Below are 26,290 nucleotides of genomic sequence, written 5' to 3' on the forward strand. Positions count from 1 at the left end.
AGTATGAAGTCTGTTGGGGATGAGAGAGCTTGGGAAGTGAGTCAGTTGTTGTTCGCTGATGATACAGCGCTGGTGGCTGATTCATGTGAGAAACTGCAGAAGCTGGTGACTGAGTTTGGTAAAGTGTGTGAAAGAAGAAAGTTAAGAGTAAATGTGAATAAGAGCAAGGTTATTAGGTACAGTAGGGTTGAGGGTCAAGTCAATTGGGAGGTGAGTTTGAATGGAGAAAAACTGGAGGAAGTAAAGTGTTTTAGATATCTGGGAGTGGATCTGGCAGCGGATGGAACCATGGAAGCGGAAGTGGATCATAGGGTGGGGGAGGGGGCGAAAATTCTGGGAGCCTTGAAGAATGTGTGGAAGTCGAGAACATTATCTCGGAAAGCAAAAATGGGTATGTTTGAAGGAATAGTGGTTCCAACAATGTTGTATGGTTGCGAGGCGTGGGCTATGGATAGAGTGGTGCGCAGGAGGATGGATGTGCTGGAAATGAGATGTTTGAGGACAATGTGTGGTGTGAGGTGGTTTGATCGAGTAAGTAACGTAAGGGTAAGAGAGATGTGTGGAAATAAAAAGAGCGTGGTTGAGAGAGCAGAAGAGGGTGTTTTGAAATGGTTTGGTCACATGGAGAGAATGAGTGAGGAAAGGTTGACCAAGAGGATATATGTGTCGGAGGTGGAGGGAACGAGGAGAAGAGGGAGACCAAATTGGAGGTGGAAAGATGGAGTGAAAAAGATTTTGTGTGATCGGGGCCTGAACATGCAAGAGTGTGAAAGGAGGGCAAGGAATAGAGTGAATTGGAGCGATGTGGTATACCGGGGTTGACGTGCTGTCAGTGGATTGAATCAGGGCATGTGAAGCGTCTGGGGTAAACCATGGAAAGCTGTGTAGGTATGTATATTTGCGTGTGTGGACGTGTGTATGTACATGTGTATGGGGGGGGGGGTTGGGCCATTTCTTTCGTCTGTTTCCTTGCGCTACCTCGCAAACGCGGGAGACAGCGACAAAGTATAAAAAAAAAAAAAAAAATATATATATATATATATATATATATATATATATATATATATATATATATATATATATATATATATATTATCCCTGGGGATAGGGGTGAAAGAATACTTCCGACGCATTCCTCGCGTGTCGTAGAAGGCGACTAGAGGGGACGGGAGTGGGGGGCCAGAAATCCTCCCCTCCTTGTATTTTTTAACTTTCTAAAATGGGAAACAGAAGAAGTAGTCACGCAGGGAGTGCTCATCCTCCTCGAAGGCTCAGAATGGGGTGTCTAAATGTGTGTGGATGTAATCAAGATGTGAAGAAAGGAGAGATAGGTAGTATAATTGAGGAAAGGAACCTGGATGTTTTGGCTCTGGGTGAAACGAAGCTCAAGGGTAAAGGGGAAGAGTGGTTTGGGAATGTCTTGGGAATAAAGTTAGGGGTTAGTGAGAGGACAAGAGCAAGGGAAGGAGTAGCAGTACTCCTGAAACAGGAGTTGTGGGAGTATGTGGTAGTATGTAAGAAAGTAAATTCTCGATTAATATGGATAAAACTGAAAGTTGATGGAGAGAGATGGGTGTTTATTGGTGCATATGCACCAGGGCATGAGAAGAAAGATCATGAGAGGCAAGTGTTTTGGGAGCAGCTGAATGAGTGTGTTAGTGGTTTTGATGCACGAGACCGGGTTATAGTGATGGGTGATTTGAATGCAAAGGTGAGTAATGTGGCAGTTGAGGGAATAATTGGTACACATGGGGTGTTCAGTGTTGTAAATGGAAATGGTGAAGAGCTTGTAGATTTATGTGCTGAAAAAGGACTGGTGATTGGGAATACCTGGTTTAAAAAGAGAGGTATACATAAGTATACGTATGTAGGTAGGAGAGATGGCCAGAGAGCGTTATTGGATTACGTGTTAATTGACAGGCGTGCGAAAGAGAGACTTTTGGATGTTAATGTGCTGAGAGGTGCAACTGGAGGGATGTCTGATCATTATCTTTTGGAGGCTAAGGTGAAGATTTGTATGGGTTTTCAGAAAAGGAGATTGAATGTTGGGGTGAAGAGGGTGGTGAGAGTAAGTGAGCTTGGGAAGGAGACTTGTGTGAGGGAGTACCAGGAGAGACTGAGTACAGAATGGAAAAAGGCGAGAACAATGGAAGTAAGGGGAGTGGGGGAGGATTGGGATGTATTTAGGGAATCAGTGATGGATTGCGCAAAAGATGCTTGTGGCATGAGAAGCGTGGGAGGTGGGTTGATTAGAAACGGTAGTGAGTAGTGGGATGAAGAAGTAAGATTGTTAGTGAAAGAAAAGAGAGAGGCATTTGGACGATTTTTGCAGGGAAAAAATTCAATTGAGTGGGAGATGTATAAAAGAAAGAGAAAGGAGGTCAAGAGAAAGGTGCAAGAGGTGAAAAAGAGGGCAAATGAGAGTTGGGGTGAGAGAGTATCATTAATTTTAGGGAGAATAAAAAGATGTTCTGGAAGGAGGTGAATAAAGTGCGTAAGACAAGGGAGCAAATGGGAACTTCAGTGAAGGGCGCAAATGGGGAGGTGATAACAAGTAGTGGTGATGTGAGAAGGAGATGGAGTGAGTATTTTGAAGGTTTGTTTAATATGTTTGATGATAGAGTGGCAGATATAGGGTGTTTTGGTCGAGGTGGTGTGCAAAGTGAGAGGGTTAGGGAAAATGATTTGGTAAGCAGAGAAGAGGTAGTAAAAGCTTTGCGAAAGATGAAAGCCGGCAAGGCAGCAGGTTTGGATGGTATTGCAGTGGAGTTTATTAAATAAGGGGGTGACTGTATTATTGACTGGTTGGTAAGGTTATTTAATGTATGTATGACTCATGGTGAGGTGCCTGAGGATTGGCGGAATGCGTGCATAGTGCCATTGTGCAAAGGCAAAGGAGATAAGAGTGAGTGCTCAAATTACAGGGGTATAAGTTTGTTGAGTATTGCTGGTAAATTATATGGGAGGGTATTGATTGAGAGGGTGAAGGCATGTACAGAGCATCAGATTGGGGAAAAGCAGTGTGGTTTCAGAAGTGGTAGAGGATGTGTGGATCAGGTGTTTGCTTTGAAGAATGTATGTGAGAAATACTTAGAAAAGCAAATGGATTTGTATGTAGCATTTATGGATCTGGAGAAGGCATATGATAGAGTTGATAGAGATGCTCTGTGGAAGGTATTAAGAATATATGGTGTGGGAGTTAAGTTGTTAGAAGCAGTGAAAAGTTTTTATCGAGGATGTAAGGCATGTGTACGTGTAGGAAGAGAGGAAAGTGATTGGTTCTCAGTGAATGTAGGTTTGCGGAAGGGTGTGTTATGTCTCCATGGTTGTTTGATTTGTTTATGGATGGGGTTGTTAGGGAGGTGAATGCAAGAGTTTTGGAAAGAGGGGCAAGTATGAAGTCTGTTGTGGATGAGAGAGCTTGGGAAGTGAGTCAGTTGTTGTTCGCTGATGATACAGCGCTGGTGGCTGATTCATGTGAGAAACTGCAGAAGCTGGTGACTGAGTTTGGTAAAGCGTGTGAAAGAAGAAAGTTAAGAGTAAATGTGAATAAGAGCAAGGTTATTAGGTACAGTAGGGTTGAGTGTCAAGTCAATTGGGAGGTAAGTTTGAATGGAGAAAAACTGGAGGAAGTAAAGTGTTTTAGATATCTGGGAGTGGATCTGGCAGCGGATGGAACCATGGAAGCGGAAGTGGATCATAGGGTGGGGGAGGGGGCAAAATTCTGGGAGCCTTGAAGAATGTGTGGAAGTCGAGAACATTATCTCAGAAAGCAAAAATGGGTATGTTTGAAGGAATAGTTGTTCCAACAATGTTGAATGGTTGCGAGGCGTGGGCTATGGATAGAGTTGTGCGCAGGAGGATGGTTGTGCTGGAAATGAAATGTTTGAGGACAATGTGTGGTGTGAGGTGGTTTGATCGAGTAAGTAACGTCAGGGTAAGAGAGATGTGTGGAAATAAAAAGAGCGTGGTTGAGAGAGCAGAAGAGGGTGTTTTGAAATGGTTTGGGCACATGGAGAGAATGAGTGAGGAAAGATTGACCAAGAGGATATATGTGTCGGAGGTGGAGGGAACGAGGAGAAGTGGAAGACCAAATTGGAGGTGGAAAGATGGAGTGAAAAAGATTTTGTGTGATCGGGGCCTGAACTTGCAGGAGAGTGAAAGGAGGGCAAGGAATAGAGTGAATTAGATCAATATGGTATACCGGGGTTGACGTGCTGCCAGTGGATTGAATCAGGGCATGTGAAACGTCTGGGTAAACCATGGAAAGCTGTGTAGGTATGTATATTTGCGTGTGTGGACGTATGTATATACATGTGTATGGGGGTGGGTTAGGCCATTTCTTTCGTGTGTTTCCTTGCTCTACCTCGCAAACGCGGGAGGCAGCGAGAAAGCAAAAAAAGAAAGAAAAAAAAAAAAAAAAATATATATATATATATATATATATATATATATATATATATATATATGTATATATATATATATATATATATATATATATATATATATATATATATATATATATATATATATATACACACACACTACTATACTACTACTATTTGCCATTTCCCGCGTTAGCGAGGTAGCGTTAAGAACAGAGAACTGGGCCTTATAGGGAATATCCTCACCTGACCCCCTTCTCTGTTCTTTCTTTTGGAAAATTACAAAATATATATATTTATATATATTCTTTTTCTTTTTCTTTTAAACTATTCGGCATTTCCCGCATTAGCGAGGTAGCATTAGGAACAGAGGACTAGGCCTTTTTTCGAATATCCTCACCTGGACCCCTCTGTTTCTCCTTTTGGAAAAGTGGTATTGCAGTGAAATTTATTAAAGAATAGGGCGACTTTGTTGTTGACTGGTTGGTGAGGCTATTCAGTGTATGCATGTTTCATGGTGAAGTGCCTGAGGATTGGCGAAATGTATGTTTAGATACATTGTACAAAGTCAAAGGGGAAAAAGGTGAGTGTTCAAATTACAGAGGTACAAGTTTCTTGAGTATTCCTGGGAAATTATATGGGAGGGTATATATCGAGAGGGTTAAGGCATGTGCAGAGCACCAAACTGGGGAGTAGCAGTGTGGTTTCAGAATTGGTAGAGGATACGTGGATCAGGTGTTTGCTTTGAAGAATGTGTATCAGAAATACTTAGAAAAGAAGATAGATTTGTATGTAGCATTTTATGTATCTGGAGAAAGCATATAATAGGTTTGATAGAGATACTCTGTGGAAGGCATTAAGAGTATATGGTGTAGGAGGTAAGTTACTAGAAGCAGTGAAGAGTTTTTATCGAGGATGTAAGGCATGTATACGAGTAAGAAGAGAGGAAAGTTTTTGGTTCCCAATGAATGTTGGTTTGTGGCAGGGGTGTGTTATGTCTCCATGGCTGTTTAGTTTGTTTTTGGATGGGGTTGTTAGGGAGGTGAATGTAAGAGTTTTGGAAAGAAGGGCAAGGATGCAATCTGTTATGGATAAGAGGGCTTGGGAAGGGACTCAATTGTTTTTCGTTGATGATATAACGCTGGTGAATGATTTGGGTGAGAAACTGCAGAAGTTGGTGACTGAGTTTGGTAAAGTATGTGAAAGAAGAAGGTTGAGTGTAAATGTGAATAAGAGTAAGGTTATTAGGTTCAGTATGGTTGAGGGACAAGTCAACTGGGAGGTAAGTTTGAATGAAGAAAAACTGAAGGAAGTAAAATGTTTTAGATATCTGGGAGTGGATTTATCAGTAGATGGAACCATGGAAGTGAGTCATAGGGTGAGGAAGAGGGCAGAGGTTCTGGGAGCATTGAAGAATGTGTGGAAGGCAGGGACACTATATCACAGAGCAAAAATGGGTATGTTTGAAGCAATAGCTGTTCCAACAATATTTTATGGTTGTGAGGCATGGGCAATAGATAGGGTTGTGCGGAAGATGGGGGATATGTTGGAAATGAGGTGTTTGAGGACAATATATGGTGTGAGGTCGTTTGATCAAGTAAGTAATTAAAGTATAAGAGAGATATGTGTCAATAAAATAAGTGTGGTTGAGAGAGCAGAAGAGGGTTTATTGAAATGGTTTTGTCACATGGAAAGAATGAATGAGGAAAGATTGACAAAGAGGATATGTATGTCAGAGGTGGAGGGAACAAGAAGTGGGAGACCCAATTGGAGGTGGAAGGATGGAGTGAAATAGATTTTGAGCGATCGGGGCCCGAACATACAGGAGGGTGAAAGGCTGAAAGAGTGAATAGGAATGATGTAGTATACCAGGGGTCGACGTGTTGTCAGTGTATTGAAGTAGGGTATGTTAAGTGTCTGGGGTAAACCATGGAAAGTTTTGTGGGGCCTGGATGTGGAAAGGGAGCTGTGGTTTTGGTACATTTCACGTGACAGCTAAAGACTGAGTGTGAACGAATGTAGCCTTTGTTGTTTTTTCCTAGCGCTACCTCGCTCGCACGCTGAAGGAAGGGTTTGTTATTTCATGTTGGCAGGGTGGCGGCGTGACTGACTTTACCAAAGTCAGTCACCAGCTTCTGCCATTTCTCACCTGAATCAGCCACCAGCGCCGTATCATCAGCGAACAACAACTGACTCACTTCTCAAGCCCTCTCATCTACAACAGACTTCATATTTGCCCCTCTCTCCAAAACTCTTGCATTCACCTCCCTAACAACCCCATCCATAAAAAGATTAAACAACCATGGAGACATCACGCACCCCTGCCACAAACCGACATTCTCTTAGAACCAGTCAATTTACTCTCTTCCTACTCGTACACATGCCTTACATCCTCGATAAAAACTTTTCACTGCTTCTAGTAGCTTGCCTCCCACACCATATATTCTTAATTCCTTACACAGAGCATCTCTATCAACTCTATCATATGCCTCCTCCATATCCATAAATGCTACATACAAATCCATTTGCTTTTCTAAGTATTTCTCACATACATTCTTCAAAGCAAACATCTGAACCACAAACCCTCAGCCATTTCTGAAAACACACAGATCTTCCCCAATCTGATGCTCTGTACATGCCTTCACCCTCTCAATCAATACCCTCCCATTATAATGCTTTGGATAATGATTTGGTAAACAAACAAGAAGAGGTGAAAGCTTTGATGAAGATGAAAGCTGGCAAGGCAGAGGGTTTGGATGGTATTGCTGTGGAATTTATTAAAAAAAGGGGTGACTGTGTTGTTTACTGGTTGGTGAGGATATTCACAGTATGTTTGGCTCTTGGTGAAGTGCTTGAGGATTGGCGGAATGCATGCATATTGCCATTGTACAAAGGAAAAGGGGATAAAAGTGAGTGTTCAAATTACAGAGGTATAAACTTGTTAAGTATTCCTGGAATATAGATGGGGTTGTTTGGAGGAGGGTGAATGTGTTGGAAGTGAGATGTTTGAGGACAACAAGTGGTGTGAGGTGGTTTGGTCAAGTAAGTAATGAAAGGGTAAGAGAGATATGTGGTAATAGAAAGAATGTGCTTGAGAGAGCAGAAACAGGTGTATTGAAATTGTTTGGTCAGTTGGAGAGAATGATTGAGAAAAGAATGACAAAGAGAATATATATGTCAGAGGTGGAGGGAACAAGGAGAAGCGGGAGTTCAAATTGGAGGTGGAAGGATGGAGTGAAAAAGATTTTGAGTGATCGGGGCCTGAACATGCAGGAGGGTGAAAGGCGTGGAAGGAATAAAGTGAATTGGAACAATGTGGTATACCAGGGTTGATGTGCTGTCAGTGGATTGAACCATGGCATGTGAAACATCTGGGATAAACCATGGAAAGTTTTGTGGGGCCTGAATGTGGAAAGGGAGGTGTGGTTTCAGTGTATTATACATGACAGCTAGAGACTGAGTGTGAATGAATGTGGCCTTTGTTTTTTCCTAGCGGTACCTCGCGCGCGTGCAGGGGGAGGGGGGGTTGTCATTTCATGTACAGTGGTTTGGCAACGGGAATGAATAAAGGCAGCAAATATGAATTATGTACCTGTTTATATATGTATATGCCTATGTATGTATATGTATGTATACCTCGCTAACATGGGAGACAGCGACAAAGTATAATGGATAGATAAATATATATATATATATATATATATATATATATATATATATATATATATATATATATATATATATATATATATATATTATCCCTGGGGATAGGGGAGAAAGAATACTTCCCATGTATTCCCTGCGTGTCGTACAAGGCGACTAAAAGGGAAGGGAGCGGGGGGCTGGAAATCCTCCCCTCTCAATTTTTTTTTCTTTTTTATTTTCCAAAAGAAGGAACAGAGAAGGGGGCCTGGTGAGGATATTCCCTAAAAAGCCCAGTCCTCTGTTCTTAACGCTACCTCGCTAATGCGGGAAATGGCGAATAGTATGAAAGAAAGAAAGAAAGATATATATATATATATATATGAAGTCTGTTGGGGATGAGAGAGCTTGGGAAGTGAGTCAGTTGTTGTTCGCTGATGATACAGTGCTGGTGGCTGATTCATGTGAGAAACTGCAGAAGCTGGTGACTGAGTTTGGTAAAGTGTGTGAAAGAAGAAAGTTAAGAGTAAATGTGAATAAGAGCAAGGTTATTAGGTACAGTAGGGTTGAGGGTCAAGTCAATTGGGAGGTAAGTTTGAATGGAGAAAAACTGGAGGAAGTAAAGTGTTTTAGATATCTGGGAGTGGATCTGGCAGCGGATGGAACCATGGAAGCGGAAGTGGATCATAGGGTGGGGGAGGGGGCGAAAATCCTGGGAGCCTTGAAGAATGTGTGGAAGTCGAGAACATTATCTCGGAAAGCAAAAATGGGTATGTTTGAGGGAATAGTGGTTCCAACAATGTTGTATGGTTGCGAGGCGTGGGCTATGGATAGAGTTGTGCACAGGAGGATGGATGTGCTGGAAATGAGATGTTTGAGGACAGTGTGTGGTGTGAGGTGGTTTGATCGAGTAAGTAACGTAAGGGTAAGAGAGATGTGTGGAAATAAAAAGAGCGTGGTTGAGAGATCACATGAGGGTGTTTTGAAATGGTTTGGGCACATGGAGAGAATGAGTGAGGAAAGATTGACCAAGAGGATATATGTGTCGGAGGTGGAGGGAATGAGAAGTGGGAGACCAAATTGGAGGTGGAAAGATGGAGTGAAAAAGATTTTGTGTGATTGGGGCCTGAACATGCAGGAGGGTGAAAGGAGGGCAAGGAATAGAGTGAATTGGATCGATGTGGTATACCGGGGTTGACGTGCTGTCAGTGGATTGAATCAGGGCATGTGAAGCGTCTGGGGTAAACCATGGAAAGCTGTGTAGGTATGTATATTTGCGTGTGTGGACATATGTATATACATGTGTATGGGGGTGGGTTGGGCCATTTCTTTCGTCTGTTTCCTTGCGCTACCTCGCAAACGCGGGAGACAGCGACAAAGCAAAAAAAAAAAAAAAAATATATATATATATATATATATATATATATATATATATATATATATATATATATATATATATATATATATATATATATATATTGCCTCCTTCCCCACCCTGTGACTCTTTTATGTTTCCATGGTTCCATCCTCTGCCAAATCCACTCGCAGACATCTAAAGCATTTCACTTCCTCCAGTTTTACTCCATTTAAACTTACCTCCCATTTGACTTGTCCCTCAACCCTACTGTACCTAATAACCTTGCTCTTATTCACATTTACTCTCAGCTTTCTTCTTTCACACACTTTACCAAACTCAGTCACCAGCTTTTGCAGTTTCTCATCCGAATCAGCCATCAGCGCTGTATCATCAGCAAACAACAACTGACTCACTTCCCAAGCCCTCTCATCCACAACAGACTGAATACTTGCCCCTCTCTCCAAAACTCTTGAATTTACCTCCCTAACAACCCCATCCATAAGCAATTAAACAACCATGGAGACGTCACACACCCCTGCCGCTAACCGACATTCACTGAGAACCAGTCAGTTTCCTCTCTTCCTTCTCGTACACTTGCTTTACTTCCTCGATAAAAACTTTTCCATGCTTCTAGCAACTTGCCTCCCACACCATATACTCTTAATACTTCCCACAGAGCATCTCTATCAACTCTATCATATGGCTTCTCCAGATCCATAAGTGCTACATACAAGTCCATTTGTTTTTCTAGGTATTTCTCACATACATTCTTTAAAGCAAACACCTGATCCTTACATCCTCTACCACTTCTATATATTTGGTGTACTTGGTCATTTCCTGCATCAGCGATGTAGCACCAGGAAACACGAATTATGGCCCATCCACTCATATGCACATGCATATACATAAATGCCCATACACGCACAGACACTTATACAGACATATGCATATATGCACGTGTACATATTCATATTTGCTTGCCTTCTTCCACTCCTGGCATCATCCTGCCCACAGGAAACATCATTGATAGCCCTGCTTCTGTGAGGTAACACCAGGAAAACAGAGAAAATGCCACATTTGTTCACACAGTCTTTTGTTGTCATGTGTAATGCACCAAACCACAGCTCCCTATCCACATATAGGCCCATAGGCCTTTCCATGGTTTACACCAGACATTTCACGTGCCCTGGTTTAGTCCATTGACAGCACATCAACCCCGGTATAACACATTCCAATTCACTCTATTCCTTGCATGCCTCTCACCCTCCTGTGTGTTCAGACTCCAATCACTCAAAATCTTTTTCACCCCATCCTTCCACTTCCAATTTGGCCTCCTGCTTCTTCTTGTTCCCATCATGGGTGACACATATATTCTCTTTGTCAACCTTTCCTCAGTCATTCTCTCCATATATCCAAACCATTTCACATCCTTTTCTGCATTCTCAACCGCAGACTTTTTATATCCACACATATCTCTTTCCCTTTCATTACTTACTCGATCAAACCACCTCAAACCTCATATTGTCCTCAAACATTTCATTTCCAAGATATCCACCCTTCTTGCAACCTTGCAACCATGTAATATAGTTGGAGCTACTATTTCTTCAAACTTACCCATTTTTGCTCTCCGAGATAACTTTATCTTCGTCCATGCATTCTTCGCTCCCGAACTCCCCCCCCCCTTGTGACTCACTTCCGCTTCCAGGGTTTAGTTTGCTGCTAAATCCACTCCACTAAAACACTTCACTTCCTCCAGTTTTTCTCTGTTCAAACTTACATCCCAATTCAGTTGTCCCTCAACCCTACTGAACCTGATAACTTTGCTCTTATTCACATTTACATTGAAGGCTAGTAAGTATGAGTATATACATGTGTATATATTTATATGTCTGTGTATGTGTATGTATATGAATGTATTTGTGTATATGTTGATATGTATCTGTATTTGTATGTGCGTGTAGAGTCATTTATGTATATATATATGTATATGAGTGGATGGGCCGTTCTTCGTGTTTCCTGGCACTATGTCACTGTTTCGGGAAATGGTGGCAAAACATAATAGATAATATCTATTTATTAAACTTGATCGCCGTTTTCCATGTCAGTGAGATAGTGCCAGGAAACAGAAAAAGAATGGCCTATCCACTCATAATACACATAATCGCCCATACATGCACATAGACATATGTATACTAATTCTATCAACATTTTATTTCTTATTATTTATTATTTTGCTTTGTTGCTGTCTCCCGCGTTAGCGAGGTAGCGCAAGGAAACATACGAAAGAATAGCCCAACCCACCCAAATACACATGTATATACATACATGTCCACACACACAAATATACATACCTATACATCGCAAAGTATACATATATGTACACACACAGACATATACATATATACACATAATTCATACTGTCTGCCTTTATTCATTCCCATCACCACCCCACCACACATGAAATAACCACCCCCTCCCCCAAATGTGCGCTAGGTAGCGCTAGGAAAAGATAACAAAGGCCACTTTCGTTCACATTCAGTCTCTAGCTGTCATGTAATAATGCACCAAAACCACAGCTCCCTTTCCACATCCAGGCCCCACAGAACTTTCCATGGTTTACCCCAGATGCTTCACATGCCCTGGTTCAATCCATTGACAGCACGTCGATCCCAGTATACCACATCATTCCAATTCACTCTATTCCTTGCACACCTTTCACCCTCCTGCATGTTCAGGCCCCGATCACTCAAAATCTTTTTCACCTCCAATTTGGTCTCCCACTTCTCGTTCCCTCCACTTCTGACACGTATATTCTCTTGGTCAATCTTTCCTCACTCATTCTCTCCATGTGACCAAACCATTTCAAAACACCCTCTTCTGCTCTCTCAACCACACTCTTTTTATTACCACACATCTCTCTTACCCTTTCATTACTTACACTATCAAACCACCTCACACCACATATTGTCCTCAAACATCTCATTTCTAGCACATCCACCCTCCTCTGCACAACTCTATCCATAGCCCATGTCTTGCAACCATATAACACTGTTGGAACCACTATTCCTTCAAACATACCCATTTTTGCTTTCTGAGATAATTTTCTCGACTTCCACACATTCTTCGACACTCCCAGAACTTTTGCCCCCTCCCCCAACTCTATGATTCACTTCCACTTCCATGGTTCCATCTGCTGCCAAATCCACTCCCAGATATCTAAAACATTTCATTTCCTCCAGTTTTTTTCCATTTACCTCCCAGTTGACTTGTCCCTCAACCCTACTGTACCTAATAACCTTGCTCTTATTCACATTTACTCTCAACTTTCTTCTTTCACACACTTTACCAAACTCAGTCATCAGCTTCTGCAGTTTCTCACATGAATCAGCCACCAGTGCTGTATCATCAGTGAACAACTGACTCACTTCCCAAGCTCTCATCCACAACAGACTGCATACTTGCCCCTCTTTCCAAAACTCTTGCATTCACCTCCCTAACAACCCCATCCATAAACAAATTAAACAACCATGGAGACATCACATACCCCTGGTGCAAACCTACATTCACTGAGAACCAATCACTTTCCTTTCTTCCTACACATACATATGCCTTACATCCTCGATAAAAACTTTTCACTGCTTTCAACAATTTACCTCCCACACCATATATTCTTAATACCTTCCACAGAGCATCTCTATCAACTTTATCATATGCCTTCTCCAGATCCATAAATGCTGCATACAAATCCATTTCCTTTTCTAAGTATTTCTCACACATTCTTCAAAGGAAACACCTGATCCACACATCCTCTACCTCTTCTGAAACCACACTGCTCTTCCCCAATCTGATGCTCTGTACATGCCTTCACCCTCTCAATCAATACCCTCCCATATAATTTACCAGGAATACTCAACAAACTTATACCTCTGTAATTTGAGCACTCACCTTTGTCCCCTTTGCCTTTGTACAGTGGCACAATGCAAGCATTCCGCCAATCCTCAGGCACCTCACCATGAATCATACATACATTAAATAACCTTACCAACCAGTCAACATTACAGTCTTCCCCCTTCTTAATAAATTCCACTGCAATACCATCCAAACCCACTGCCTTGCCGGCTTTCATCTTCTGCAAAGCTTTCACTGCCTCTTCTCTGTTTACCAAATCATTTTCCCTAACCCTCTCTCTTTGCACACCACCTCGACCAAAACACCCTATATCTGTCACTCTAGCATCAAACACATTCAACAGGCCTTCAAAATACTCCATCTCCTTCTCACATCACCAGTACTTGTTATCACCTCCCCATTAGCCCCCTTCACTGGAGTTCCCATTTGTTCCCTTGTCTTATGCACTTTATTTACCTCCTTGCAAAACATCTTTTTATTCTCCCTAAAATTTAATGATACTCTCTCACCCCAACTCTCATTTGCTCTCTTTTTCACCTCTTGCACCTTTCTCTTGACCTCCTGCCTCATTTGCATTATTTCCCTGCAAAAATCGTCCAAATGCCTCTCTCTTCTCTTTCACTAATAATCTTACTTCTTCATCCCACCACTCACTACCCTTTCTAATCTGCCCACCTCCCACGCTTCTTATGCCACAAGCATCTTTTCCGCAAGCCATCACTGCTTCCCTAAATACATCCCATTCCTCCCTCACTCCCCTAACCTCCTTTGTTCCCACCTTTTTCCATTCTGTACTCAGTCTCTCCTGGTACTTCCTCACACAAGTTTCCTTCCCAAGCTCACCTACTCTCACCGCTCTTTTCACCCCAACATTCTGTCTTCTTTTCTGAAAATCTCTACAAATCTTCACCTTTGCCTCCACAAGATAATGATCAGACATTCCTCCAGTTGCACCTCTCAGCACATTAACATCCAAAAGTCTCTCTTTCACACGCCTATCAATTAACACATAATCCAATAATACTCTCTGGCCATCTCTCCTACTTACATATGTATACTTATGTATATCTCTCTTTTTAAACCAGGTATTCCCAATCACCATTCCTTTTTCAGCACATAAATCTACAAGCTCTTCACCATTTCCATTTGCAACACTGAACACCCCATGTACTCCAATTATTCCCTCAACTGCCACATTACTTGCCTTTGCATTCAAATCACCCATCACTATAACCCGGTCTCGTTCATCAAAACTACTAACACACTCACTCAGCTGCTCCCAAAACACTTGCCTCTCATGATCTTTCTTCTCATGCGCAGGTGCATATGCTCCAATAATCACCCATCTCTCTCCATCCTCTTTCAGCTCCACCCATATCAATCTAGAGTTTCTTTCTTACACTGTATCACATACTCCCACCAATCCTGTTTCAGGAGTAGTGCTACTCCTTCCCTTGCTCTAGACCTCTCACTAACCCCTGACTTTACTCCCAAGACATTCCCAAACCACTCTTCCCCTTTACCCTTGAGCTTCGTTTCACTCAGAGCCAAAACATCCAGGTTCCTTTCCTCAAACATACTACCTATCTCTCCTTTTTTCTCATCTTGGTTACATCCACACACACTTAGACACCCCAATCTGAGCCTTCGAGAAAGATGAGCACTCCCTGCCTGACTCCTTCTTCTGTTTCCCCTTTTAGAAAGTTAGAATACAAGGAGAGGAGGGTTTCCAGCCCCCCGCTCCCGTCCCCTTTAGTCGCCTTCTACGACAGGTGAGGAATGCATGGGAAGTATTCTTTCTCCCCTATCCCCAGGGATATATGTGTGTATCAACATACACACATATATATACATATACATACACACATATACTTATGTATACATACACATACACAGAACATATTCATGTATACGCATGTACATATTTACACTTGCTTGCCTTCACCCATTCTTGCCACAACCCCTCTCCACAGAAAACATAATCGCTACCCCCTGCTTCAGTGAGGTAGTGCCAGGATTATAAACAAAATGGCCACATTCGTTCACACTCAGTCTTTAGATGTCATGTGTAATACACTGAAATCATAGGTCCCGATCCACATCCAGGCCCCACAGACCTTTCCATGGTTTACCCCAAACATTTCACATTCCCTGGTTCAGTCCATTGACAGCACATTGACCTCGGTATACCACATTGTTCTGGTTCACTCTATTCCTTGCACGTTTCTCACACTCCTGTTTGTTCAGGCCCTGATTGCTCAAAATATTTTTCACTCTATCCCTCCATTTATAAATTTGGTCTCCCGCTTCTCCTTGTTCCCTTCACCCCGACACATATATCCTCTTTGTCAATCTTTCCTCACTCATTCTCTCCATTGTCCAAACCATATCAACACACCCTCTTTTGCTCTCTCAACCACTCTTTTTATTTTCACACATCTCTCTTACACTTTCATTACTTACTCGATTGAACTATCTCACACCACATATTGTCCTCCATTTCATTTCCAACACATCCACCCTCCTCTGTACAACCTTATCTAAAGCCCATGCCTCGCAACCATATTATGTTGCTGGAATTACTATTCCTTCATATATACCCAGTTTTCCTCTGAGATAATGTTCTCTCTTTTCAAACATTCTTCATCACTCCCAGAACCTTCGTCCTCTCCCCACCCTGTGAGTCACTTCCACTTCCTTGGTTCCATCTGCTGCTAAGTCCACTTCCAGATATCTAAAACACTTAACTTCCTCCACTTTTTTCCTTTCAAACTTACATTTCAGTTAACTTTTTGCTTAACCTAATAATCTTGCTCTTATTCACATTTACTCTCAAGTTTCTCCCTCCAAACACTTTTCCAAACTCAGGTCACCGACTTCTGCAGTTTATCATTTGAATCAGCCACTAGAGCTGTATCATTGGCAAACAAACACTGACTCACTTGCTAGGCCCTCTCACCCGAACGACTGCACACTTGCCCCTCTCCCCAAAACTCTTGCATTTACCTGCTGAATCCACTCCATCCATAAACAAATTCATCAACCGTGGGGACATCACACACCCTTCCACAGACCGACCTTCACAGGGAACCAATCACTCTCACTTCTTCCTACTCGTACACTTGCCTTACATTTTTGGTAAAAACTTTTCACTGCTTCTTGCAGCTTACCTTCCACACCATATACTCTTAAGACCTTCCAGAAAGCCTCTCTATTAACTCTATCATATGCCTTCTCCAGATCCATAAATGCTACATACAAATCCATCCATTTTTCTAAATACTCACATATTATTCAAAGCAAACACCTGATCCACACATCTTCTACCACTTCTGAAACCACACTGCTCCACCCCAGTCTGATGCCCTGTACATGCCCTCACCCCTCTCATTCAATACCCTCCCATTCAATTTTCCAGGAATACTCAACAAACTTATGTGTGTGTGTGTGTGTGTGTGTGTGTGTGTGTGTGTGTGTGTGTGTGTGTGTGTATGAGTGTGTGTGTGTGTGTGTGTATGTGTGTGTGTGTGTTTGTGTGTGTGTGTGTGTGTGTATGTGTATGTGTGTGTCTGTGTGTGTGTGTGTGTGTGTGTGTGTGTGTCTGTCTGTCTGTCTGTCTGTCTGTCTATCTGTCTGTCTGTAATTCCTACTTGGACTGTGCAGGGAAAGAGTTTTCAACTCATGGGGCCTCATCTCCTGAACTTTTCTGTCACAGCTTAAATTCATGTATGCCGTCTACTTTAACCATGCCCCTAGTCTCTGTTCTGTTTATTATCATCCACCTCTCTAATACCTTAAAAATACTTCTTTTCATTTTTTAAGATTGCTTTGCTTAATTTCAGGTTATGACATCTGGTTTTTGTGTTCCTCCATCTCTTGGAGAACTGTTCATCGTCCGCATCATGGATCTGTTTTAGAAACATAAAGGTTGTGATCAGGTCACTCTTAACTCTCTTTAAGATAGGCAAATTTAAAGCCTCTTTCTCTTCCTTATATTTTTTATTTTTTTATTATACTCTGTCGCTGTCTCCCGCGTTTGTGAGGTAGCGCAAGGAAACAGACGAAAGAAATGGCCCAACCTCCCCCCATACACATGTATATACATACGTCCACACACGCAAATATACATACCTACACAGCTTTCCATGGTTTACCCCAGACGCTTCACATGCCTTGATTTAATCCACTGACAGCACATCAACCCCGGTATACCACATCGCTCCAATTCACTCTATTCCTTGCCCTCCTTTCACCCTCCTGCATGTTCAGGCCCCGATCACACAAAATCTTTTTCACTCCATCTTTCCACCTCCAATTTGGTCTCCCTCTTCTCCTCGTTCCCTCCACCTCCGACACATATATCCTCTTGGTCAGTCTTTCCTCACTCATTCTCTCCATGTGCCCAAACCACTTCAAAACACCCTCTTCTGCTCTCTCAACCACGCTCTTTTTATTTCCACACATCTCTCTTACCCTTGCGTTACTCACTCGATCAAACCACCTCACACCACACATTGTCCTCAAACATCTCATTTCCAGCACATCCATCCTCCTGCGCACAACTCTATCCATAGCCCACGCCTCGCAACCATACAACATTGTTGGAACCACTATTCCTTCAAACATACCCATTTTTGCTTTCCGAGATGATGTTCTCGACTTCCACACATTTTTCAAGGTCCCCAGAATTTTCGCCCCCTCCCCCACCCTATGATCCACTTCCGCTTCCATGGTTCCATCCGCTGCCAGATCCACTCCCAGATATCTAAAACACTTCACTTCCTCCAGTTTTTCTCCATTCAAACTCACCTCCCAATTGACTTGACCCTCAATCCTACTGTACCTAATGACCTTGCTCTTATTCACATTTACTCTTAACTTTCTTCTTCCACACACTTTACCAAACTCAGTCACCAGCTTCTGCAGTTTCTCACATGAATCAGCCACCAGCGCTGTATCATCAGCGAACAACAACTGACTCACTTCCCAAGCTCTCTCATCCCCAACAGACTTCATACTTGCCCCTCTTTCCAAAACTCTTGCATTTACCTCCCTAACAACCCCATCCATAAACAAATTAAACAACCATGGAGACATCACACACCCCTGCCGCAAACCTACATTCACTGAGAACCAATCACTTTCCTCTCTTCCTACCCGTACACATGCCTTACATCCTCGATAAAAACTTTTCACTGCTTCTAACAACTTTCCTCCCACACCATATATTCTTAATACCTTCCACAGAGCATCTCTATCAACTCTATCATATGCCTTCTCCAGATCCATAAATGCTACATACAAATCCATTTGCTTTTCTAAGTATTTCTCACATACATTCTTCAAAGCAAACACCTGATCCACACATCCTCTACCACTTCTGAAACCACACTGCTCTTCCCCAATCTGATGCTCTGTACATGCCTTCACCCTCTCAATCAATACCCTCCCATATAATTCACCAGGAATACTCAACAAACTTATACCTCTGTAATTTGAGCACTCACTCTTATTATTAATTCTGTTACCATCTTTACTGCCCTTCTTCGAATCTTCTTTGCAAGCTCTTTGTGTCTCTTTACCACACTTAAGGACCATATGCTAGTGTTTGTGATTGTGGTTGCTATTTGTGTTTTACAAGGGGAGAGTTTTACATTTGTATTGCCCTGTCGCTTAACCTTGTACCAAGTCTTTACTCATATGTATGTATCCACACACATACACATACCCAGGTTAGGCGTTTGTGTATATGTAAATGTTTTGTAGCCAGTGCTGTCAGCAAGGAAAAGGAACATATAAAATCTTTTTTTGCTTCATTTATTTCTTACATATGTAATGCTTCATGGGAAAACTGAGTTCTTTTCCTTTAGATACAGTTGAAAATGTGTAGTTATTAGAAACTTGGTATATCACGTGTTAACAAATTTTGTATGAAATTTCCATGTTTATATGTTGTAGAAACATGTTCAGTAAAAGTGATTGCATTTTCTCATGTTGTTTCAGTTTGAAAAGCCAACTGAGCTACACTCAAAATCAACTTGAACGACTGAAAAAAACAAACGTATTTAACACCACCTTCCACATATGGCATTCAGGTCATTTTGGTACAATAAATAATCTTCGCCTAGGTCGCTTACCTACTGCTCCTGTTAGCTGGCAAGAGATTAATGCTGCATGGGGCCAAACTGTCCTCCTCTTGGCCTCTCTTGCTCGGAAGATAGGTCTCAAGTTTTCAAAGTATAGATTGGTTCCTTTTGGCAATCATTCATATATTGAGGTTAGTATGGTTTTATTATTTTTGTTATTGAGGTTTTTCATGTGTGTCTTACCGGATAAGTTTATTTTATAACACTAGGAAACATGAAATGTGTAGATTGATGTGTAATTGGTCAAGAAGAGGAATTAATTGATTTATTAATTATATTTGTTTATGTTTGGATGGAGAAAAACTGGAGGAAGTAAAGTGTTTTAGATATCTGGGAGGGGATCTGGCAGCGGATGGAACCATGGAAGTGGAAGTGAATCATAGGGTGGGGGAGGGGCGAAAATTCTGGGAGCCTTGAAGAATGTTTGGAAGTTGAGAACATTATCTCAGAAAGCAAAAATGGATATGTTTGAAGGAATAGTGGTTCCAACAATGTTGTATGGCTGCGAGGCGTGGGCTATGGATAGAGTTGTGCATAGGAGGGTGGATGTGCTGGAAATGAGATGTTTGAGGACAATATGTGGTGTGAGGTGGTTTGATCGAGTAAGTAATGTAAGGGTAAGAGAGATGTGTGGAAATAAAAAGAGTGTGGTTGAGAGAGCAGAAGAAGGTGTTTTGAAATGGTTTGGTCATATAGAGAGAATGAGTGAGGAAAGACTGACCAAGAGGATATATGTGTCAGAGGTGGAGGGAACGAAGAGAAGTGGGAGACCAAATTGGAGGTGGGAAGATGGAGTGAAAAAGATTCTGAGTGATCGGGGCCTGAACATGCAGGAGCGTGAAAGGCGTGCAAGGAATAGAGTGAATTGGAACGATGTGGTATACCGGGGTCGATGTGCTGTCAATGGATTGAACCAGGGCATGTGAAGCGTCTGGGGTAAACCATGGAAAGTTCTGTGGGGCCTGGATGTGGAAAGGGAGCTGTGGTTTCAGTGCATTATTACATGACAGCTAGAGACTGAGTGTGAACGAATGTGGCCTTTGTTGTCTTTTCCTAGCGCTACCTCGCACACATGAGAGGGGAGGGGGTTGTTATTCCATGTGTGGCGAGGTGGCGGTGGGAATGAATAAAGGCAGAAAATATGAATTATGTACATGTGTATATATGTATATGTCTGTGTGTGTATATATATGTGTACATTGAGATGTATAGGTATGTATATTTGCGTGTGTGGACGTGTATGTATATACATGTGTATGTGGGTGGGTTGGGCCATTCTTTCGTCTTTTTCCTTGCGCTACCTCGCTAATGTGGGAGACAGCGACAAAGCAGAATAGAAAAAAAAAATATTTGTTTAATATCAGCAGAACAATTCTTATTATAAACTTTATTATTAGATTTTAGGAAATGTTTTGTGGAAATAAAAGAACATGGTTAAAGGAAGATTGAAGGAAGTTAGTTGGAAAGGAAAAGTAGTTTGGAAGATAAATCTACTAGAATATTTTGATAAAGGGAAGTAAGGAGTATATTTATGTTATTTATTATTCTTAATCACTGTTTCCCTCGTCAGCAAGGTAGGGCAAGGAAACAGATGAAGAAATAGCCCTACCACCCACATACACATATATATATACATAAATGCACATACATGGACATATACATACATATACATTTCAATTTATACAAAAATATACATACACAGACATATACATATATACACATGTAAAATTCAAAATTGCTGCCTTCATACATTCCCATCGCCACCCCACCACACATGAAATAGCACACACACACACACACACACACACACACACACACACACACACACACACACACACACACACACACATCCAGCAAGGTAGCACCAGGAAAAGATGAAAAAGGCCACATTTGTTCACACTCAGTCTCTAACAGTCTTGTGTAATGCACTGAAACCACAGCTCCCTTTCCACATCCAGGCCTCACAGACCTTTCCATGGTTTACCCTAGATGCTTCACATGCCCTGGTTCAGTCCTTTGACAGCACATCAACCCTAGTATACCTCATCGCTCCAGTATACTGTATTCCTTGCACGCCTTTCACCCTCCTGTATGTTCAGGCCCCAACCACCCAGAATCTTTTTCACTCCATCCTTCGACCTCCAATTTGGTCTCCTGCTTCTCCGTGTTCCCTCCACCTCTGACACATATATCCTCTTTGTCAATCTTTCCTCACTCATTCTCCCTATGTGTCCAGACCATTTCAACACACCCTCCTCTGCTCTCTTAACCACACTTATTTTATTACCACACATCTCTCTTACACTTTCATTACTTACTCGATCAAACCACCTCACACCACATATTGTCCTCAAACACTTCATTTCCATGATATCTACTCTCCCCTGCACAACCCTATCTATAGCCCATGCATCGCTACCGTATAACATTGTTGGAACCACTATTCCTTCAAACATACCCATTTTTGCTCTCCGATATAATGTTTTCACCTTCCTCACATTCTTCAATGCTCCCAGAATGTTTGCCCCTCCCCCACCCTGTGACTCACTTCCACTTCCATGGTTCCATCCGTTGCCAAATCTACTCCCAGATATCTAAAACACTTCACTTCCTCCAGTTTTACTCCATTCAAACTTACCTCCCAATTAACATGTCCCTCAACCTTACTGAACCTAATAACCTTGCTTTTATTCACATTTACTTTCAACTCTCTTCTTTCACATTTACTTTCAACTTTCTTTTTTCACATTTACTTTCAGCTTTCTTCTTTCACATTTACTTTCAACTTTCTTTTTTTACATTTACTTTCAACTTTCTTCTTTCATATACTTTACCAAACTCAGTCACCAGCTTCTGCAGTTTCTCATCTGAATCAGCCACCAGTGCTGTATCATCACTGAACAACAAGTGACTCAGTTCCCACTCAATCTTATCCAGAACAAACTGCATACTTGCCCCTCTTTCCAAAACTCTTGCATTCACCTTCCTAACCACCCCGTCCATAAACAAATTAAACAGCCATGAAGACATCATGCACCCCTGCTGCAAATGGACATTCACTGGGAACCAATCACTTTCCTCCCTTCCTACTCGTACACATGCCTTACATCCTTGGTAGAAACTTTTCACTGCTTCTAGGAACTTACCTCCCACATCATATACTCTTAATACCTTCCACAAAGCATCTCTATCAACCCTATCATATACCTTCTCCAGATTCATAGATATTGCATACAGATCCATCTGTTTTTCTAAGTATTTCTCACATACATTCTTCAAAGCAAACACCTGATCCACACATCCTCTACTACTTCTGAAACCACACTGCTCTTCCCCTATCTGATGCTCTGTACATACCTTTACCCTCTCAATCAATATCCTCCCATATAATTTCACAGGAATACTCAGCAAACTTTTTATTTTTTTTTTTTTTTTTTTTTTTTTTTTTATACTTTGTCGCTGTCTCCCGCGTTTGCGAGGTAGCGCAAGGAAACAGACGAAAGAAATGGCCCAACCCCCCCCATACACATGTACATACACACGTCCACACACACAAATATACATACCTACACAGCTTTCCATGGTTTACCCCGGACGCTTCACATGCCTTGATTCAATCCACTGACAGCACGTCAACCCCTGTATACCACATCGCTCCAATTCACTCTATTCCTTGCCCTCCTTTCACCCTCCTGCATGTTCAGGCCCCGATCACACAAAATCTTTTTCACTCCATCTTTCCACCTCCAATTTGGTCTCCCTCTTCTCCTCGTTCCCTCCACCTCCGACACATATATCCTCTTGGTCAATCTTTCCTCACTCATTCTCTCCATGTGCCCAAACCATTTTAAAACACCCTCTTCTGCTCTCTCAACCACGCTCTTTTTATTTCCACACATCTCTCTTACCCTTACGTTACTTACTCGATCAAACCACCTCACACCACACATTGTCCTCAAACATCTCATTTCCAGCACATCCATCCTCCTGCGCACAACTCTATCCATAGCCCACGCCTCGCAACCATACAACATTGTTGGAACTACTATTCCTTCAAACATACCCATTTTTGCTTTCCGGGATAATGTTCTCAACTTCCACACATTTTTCAAGGCTCCCAAAATTTTCGCCCCCTCCCCCACCCTATGATCCACTTCCGCTTCCATGGTTCCATCCGCTGACAGATCCACTCCCAGATATCTAAAACACTTCACTTCCTCCAGTTTTTCACCATTCAAACTCACCTCCCAATTGACTTGACCCTCAACCCTACTGTACCTAATAACCTTGCTCTTATTCACATTTACTCTTAACTTTCTTCTTCCACACACTTTACCAAACTCCGTCACCAGCTTCTGCAGTTTCTCACATGAATCAGCCACCAGCGCTGTATCATCAGCGAACAACAACTGACTCACTTCCCAAGCTCTCTCATCCCCAACAGACTTCATACTTGCCCCTCTTTCCAAGACTCTTGCATTTACCTCCCTAACAACCCCATCCATAAACAAATTAAACAACCATGGAGACATCACACACCCCTGCCGCAAACCTACATTCACTGAGAACCAATCACTTTCCTCTCTTCCTACACGTACACATGCCTTACATCCTCGATAAAAACTTTTCACTGCTTCTAACAACTTGCCTCCCACACCATATATTCTTAATACCTTCCACAGAGCATCTCTATCAACTCTATCATATGCCTTCTCCAGATCCATAAATGCTACATACAAATCCATTTGCTTTTCTAAGTATTTCTCACATACATTCTTCAAAGCAAACACCTGATCCACACATCCTCTACCACTTCTGAAACCACACTGCTCTTCCCCAATCTGATGCTCTGTACATGCCTTCACCCTTTCAATCAATACCCTCCCATATAATTTACCAGGAATACTCAACAAACTTATACCTCTGTAATTTGAGCACTCACTCTTATCCCCTTTGCCTTTGTACAATGGCACTATGCACGCATTCCGCCAATCCTCAGGCACCTCACCATGAGTCATACATACATTAAATAACCTTACCAACCAGTCAACAATACAGTCACCCCCTTTTTTAATAAATTCCACTGCAATACCATCCAAACCTGCTGCCTTGCCGGCTTTCATCTTCCGCAAAGCTTTTACTACCTCTTCTCTGTTTACCAAATCATTTTCCCTAACCCTCTCACTTTGCACACCACCTCGACCCAAACACCCTATATCTGCTACTCTGTCATCAGACACATTCAACAAACCTTCAAAATACTCATTCCATCTCCTTCTCACATCACCACTACTTGTTATCACCTCCCCATTTACGCCCTTCACTGAAGTTCCCATTTGCTCCCTTGTCTTACGCACCCTATTTACCTCCTTCCAGAACATCTTTTTATTCTCCCTAAAATTTACTGATAGTCTCTCACCCCAACTCTCATTTGCCCTTTTTTTCACCTCTTGCACCTTTCTCTTGACCTCCTGTCTCTTTCTTTTATACTTCTCCCACTCAATTGCATTTTTTCCCTGCAAAAATCGTCCAAATGCCTCTCTCTTCTCTTTCACTAATACTCTTACTTCTTCATCCCACCACTCACTACCCTTTCTAAACAGCCCACCTCCCACTCTTCTCATTTTTTTATTTACTATACTTTGTCACAGTCTCCCGTGTTAGTGAGGTAGCGCAAGGGAACAGACAAAAGAATGGCCCAACCCTCCCCATATACATGTATATACATACACGTCCACACACACTCATACACATACCTATACATTTCAACATATACATATATATACATACACAGACATATACATATATACATATGTACATGATTCATACTTGCTGCCCTTATACATTCCCGTCACAACCCTGTCACACATGAAATGAAACCCCCCTCCCCCCCGCACGTGCACGTGGTAGCGCTAGGAAAAGACAACAAAGGCCACATTCGTTCACACTCAGTCTCTACCTGTCATGTATAATGCACCGAAACCACAGCTCCCTTTCTACATCCAGGCCCCACAAAACTTTCCATGGTTTACCCCAGATGCTTCACATGCCCTGGTTCAATCCAATGACAGTACGTCGACCCAGGTAAAGCACATAGTTCCAATTCACTCTATTCCTTGCACGCCTTTCACCCTCCTGCATGTTCAGGCCATGATCGCTCAAAATCTTTTTCACTCCATCCTTCCACCTCCAGTTTGGTCTCCCACTTCTCTTCATTCCCTCCACCTCTGACACATATATCCTCTTTGTCAATCTTTCCTCACTCATTCTCTCCATGTGACCAAACCATTTCAGTATACCCTCTTCTGTTCTCTCAACCACACTCTTTTTATTACCACACATCTCTCTTACCCTTTAATTACTTACTTGATCAAACCACCTTAAACCACATATTGTTCTTAAACATATCATTTCCAACACATCCACACTCCTCCACATGACCCTATGTATAGCCCATGCCTTGCAACCATAAAACATTGTTGGAACCACTATTCCTTCAAACGTACCCATTTTTGCTTTCTGAGATAATGTTCTCGCCTTCCACACATTCTTCAAAGCTCCCAGAACTTTTGCTCCCTCCCCCCACCCTGTGAATCACTTCTGCTTCCATGGTTCCATCTGCTGCCAAATCCACTCCCAGATATCTAGAACACTTCGCTTCCTCCAGCTTTTCTCCATTCAAACTTACCTCCTAATTGATTTGTCCCTCAACCCTACTGTACCTAATAACCTTACTCTTATTCACATTTACTCTTAAGCTTTCTTCTTTCACACGCTTTACCAAACTCAGTCACCAGCTTCTGCAGTTTCTCACACGAATCAGCCACCAGCGCTGTATCATCACTGAATAA

At 42.0% G+C, this 26,290-nt stretch overlaps 1 protein-coding gene across 1 annotated transcript in view; it reads left to right on the forward strand.

Annotated features, from left to right (window-relative positions):
* The window catches only part of Atg6 (Beclin-1-like Atg6), a 379,312-nt gene that overhangs the window by 205,099 nt on the left and 147,923 nt on the right, over nucleotides 1–26,290 (forward strand). The window contains exon 5 of the mRNA XM_071696219.1: nucleotides 19,297–19,570. Coding sequence (XP_071552320.1) covers nucleotides 19,297–19,570 — 274 coding nt within the window. The remainder of the gene's footprint in view (nucleotides 1–19,296; nucleotides 19,571–26,290) is intronic.

This window comes from Panulirus ornatus, chromosome 1, assembly GCF_036320965.1.
Source record: "Panulirus ornatus isolate Po-2019 chromosome 1, ASM3632096v1, whole genome shotgun sequence".
Lineage (NCBI taxonomy): Eukaryota > Metazoa > Arthropoda > Malacostraca > Decapoda > Palinuridae > Panulirus > Panulirus ornatus.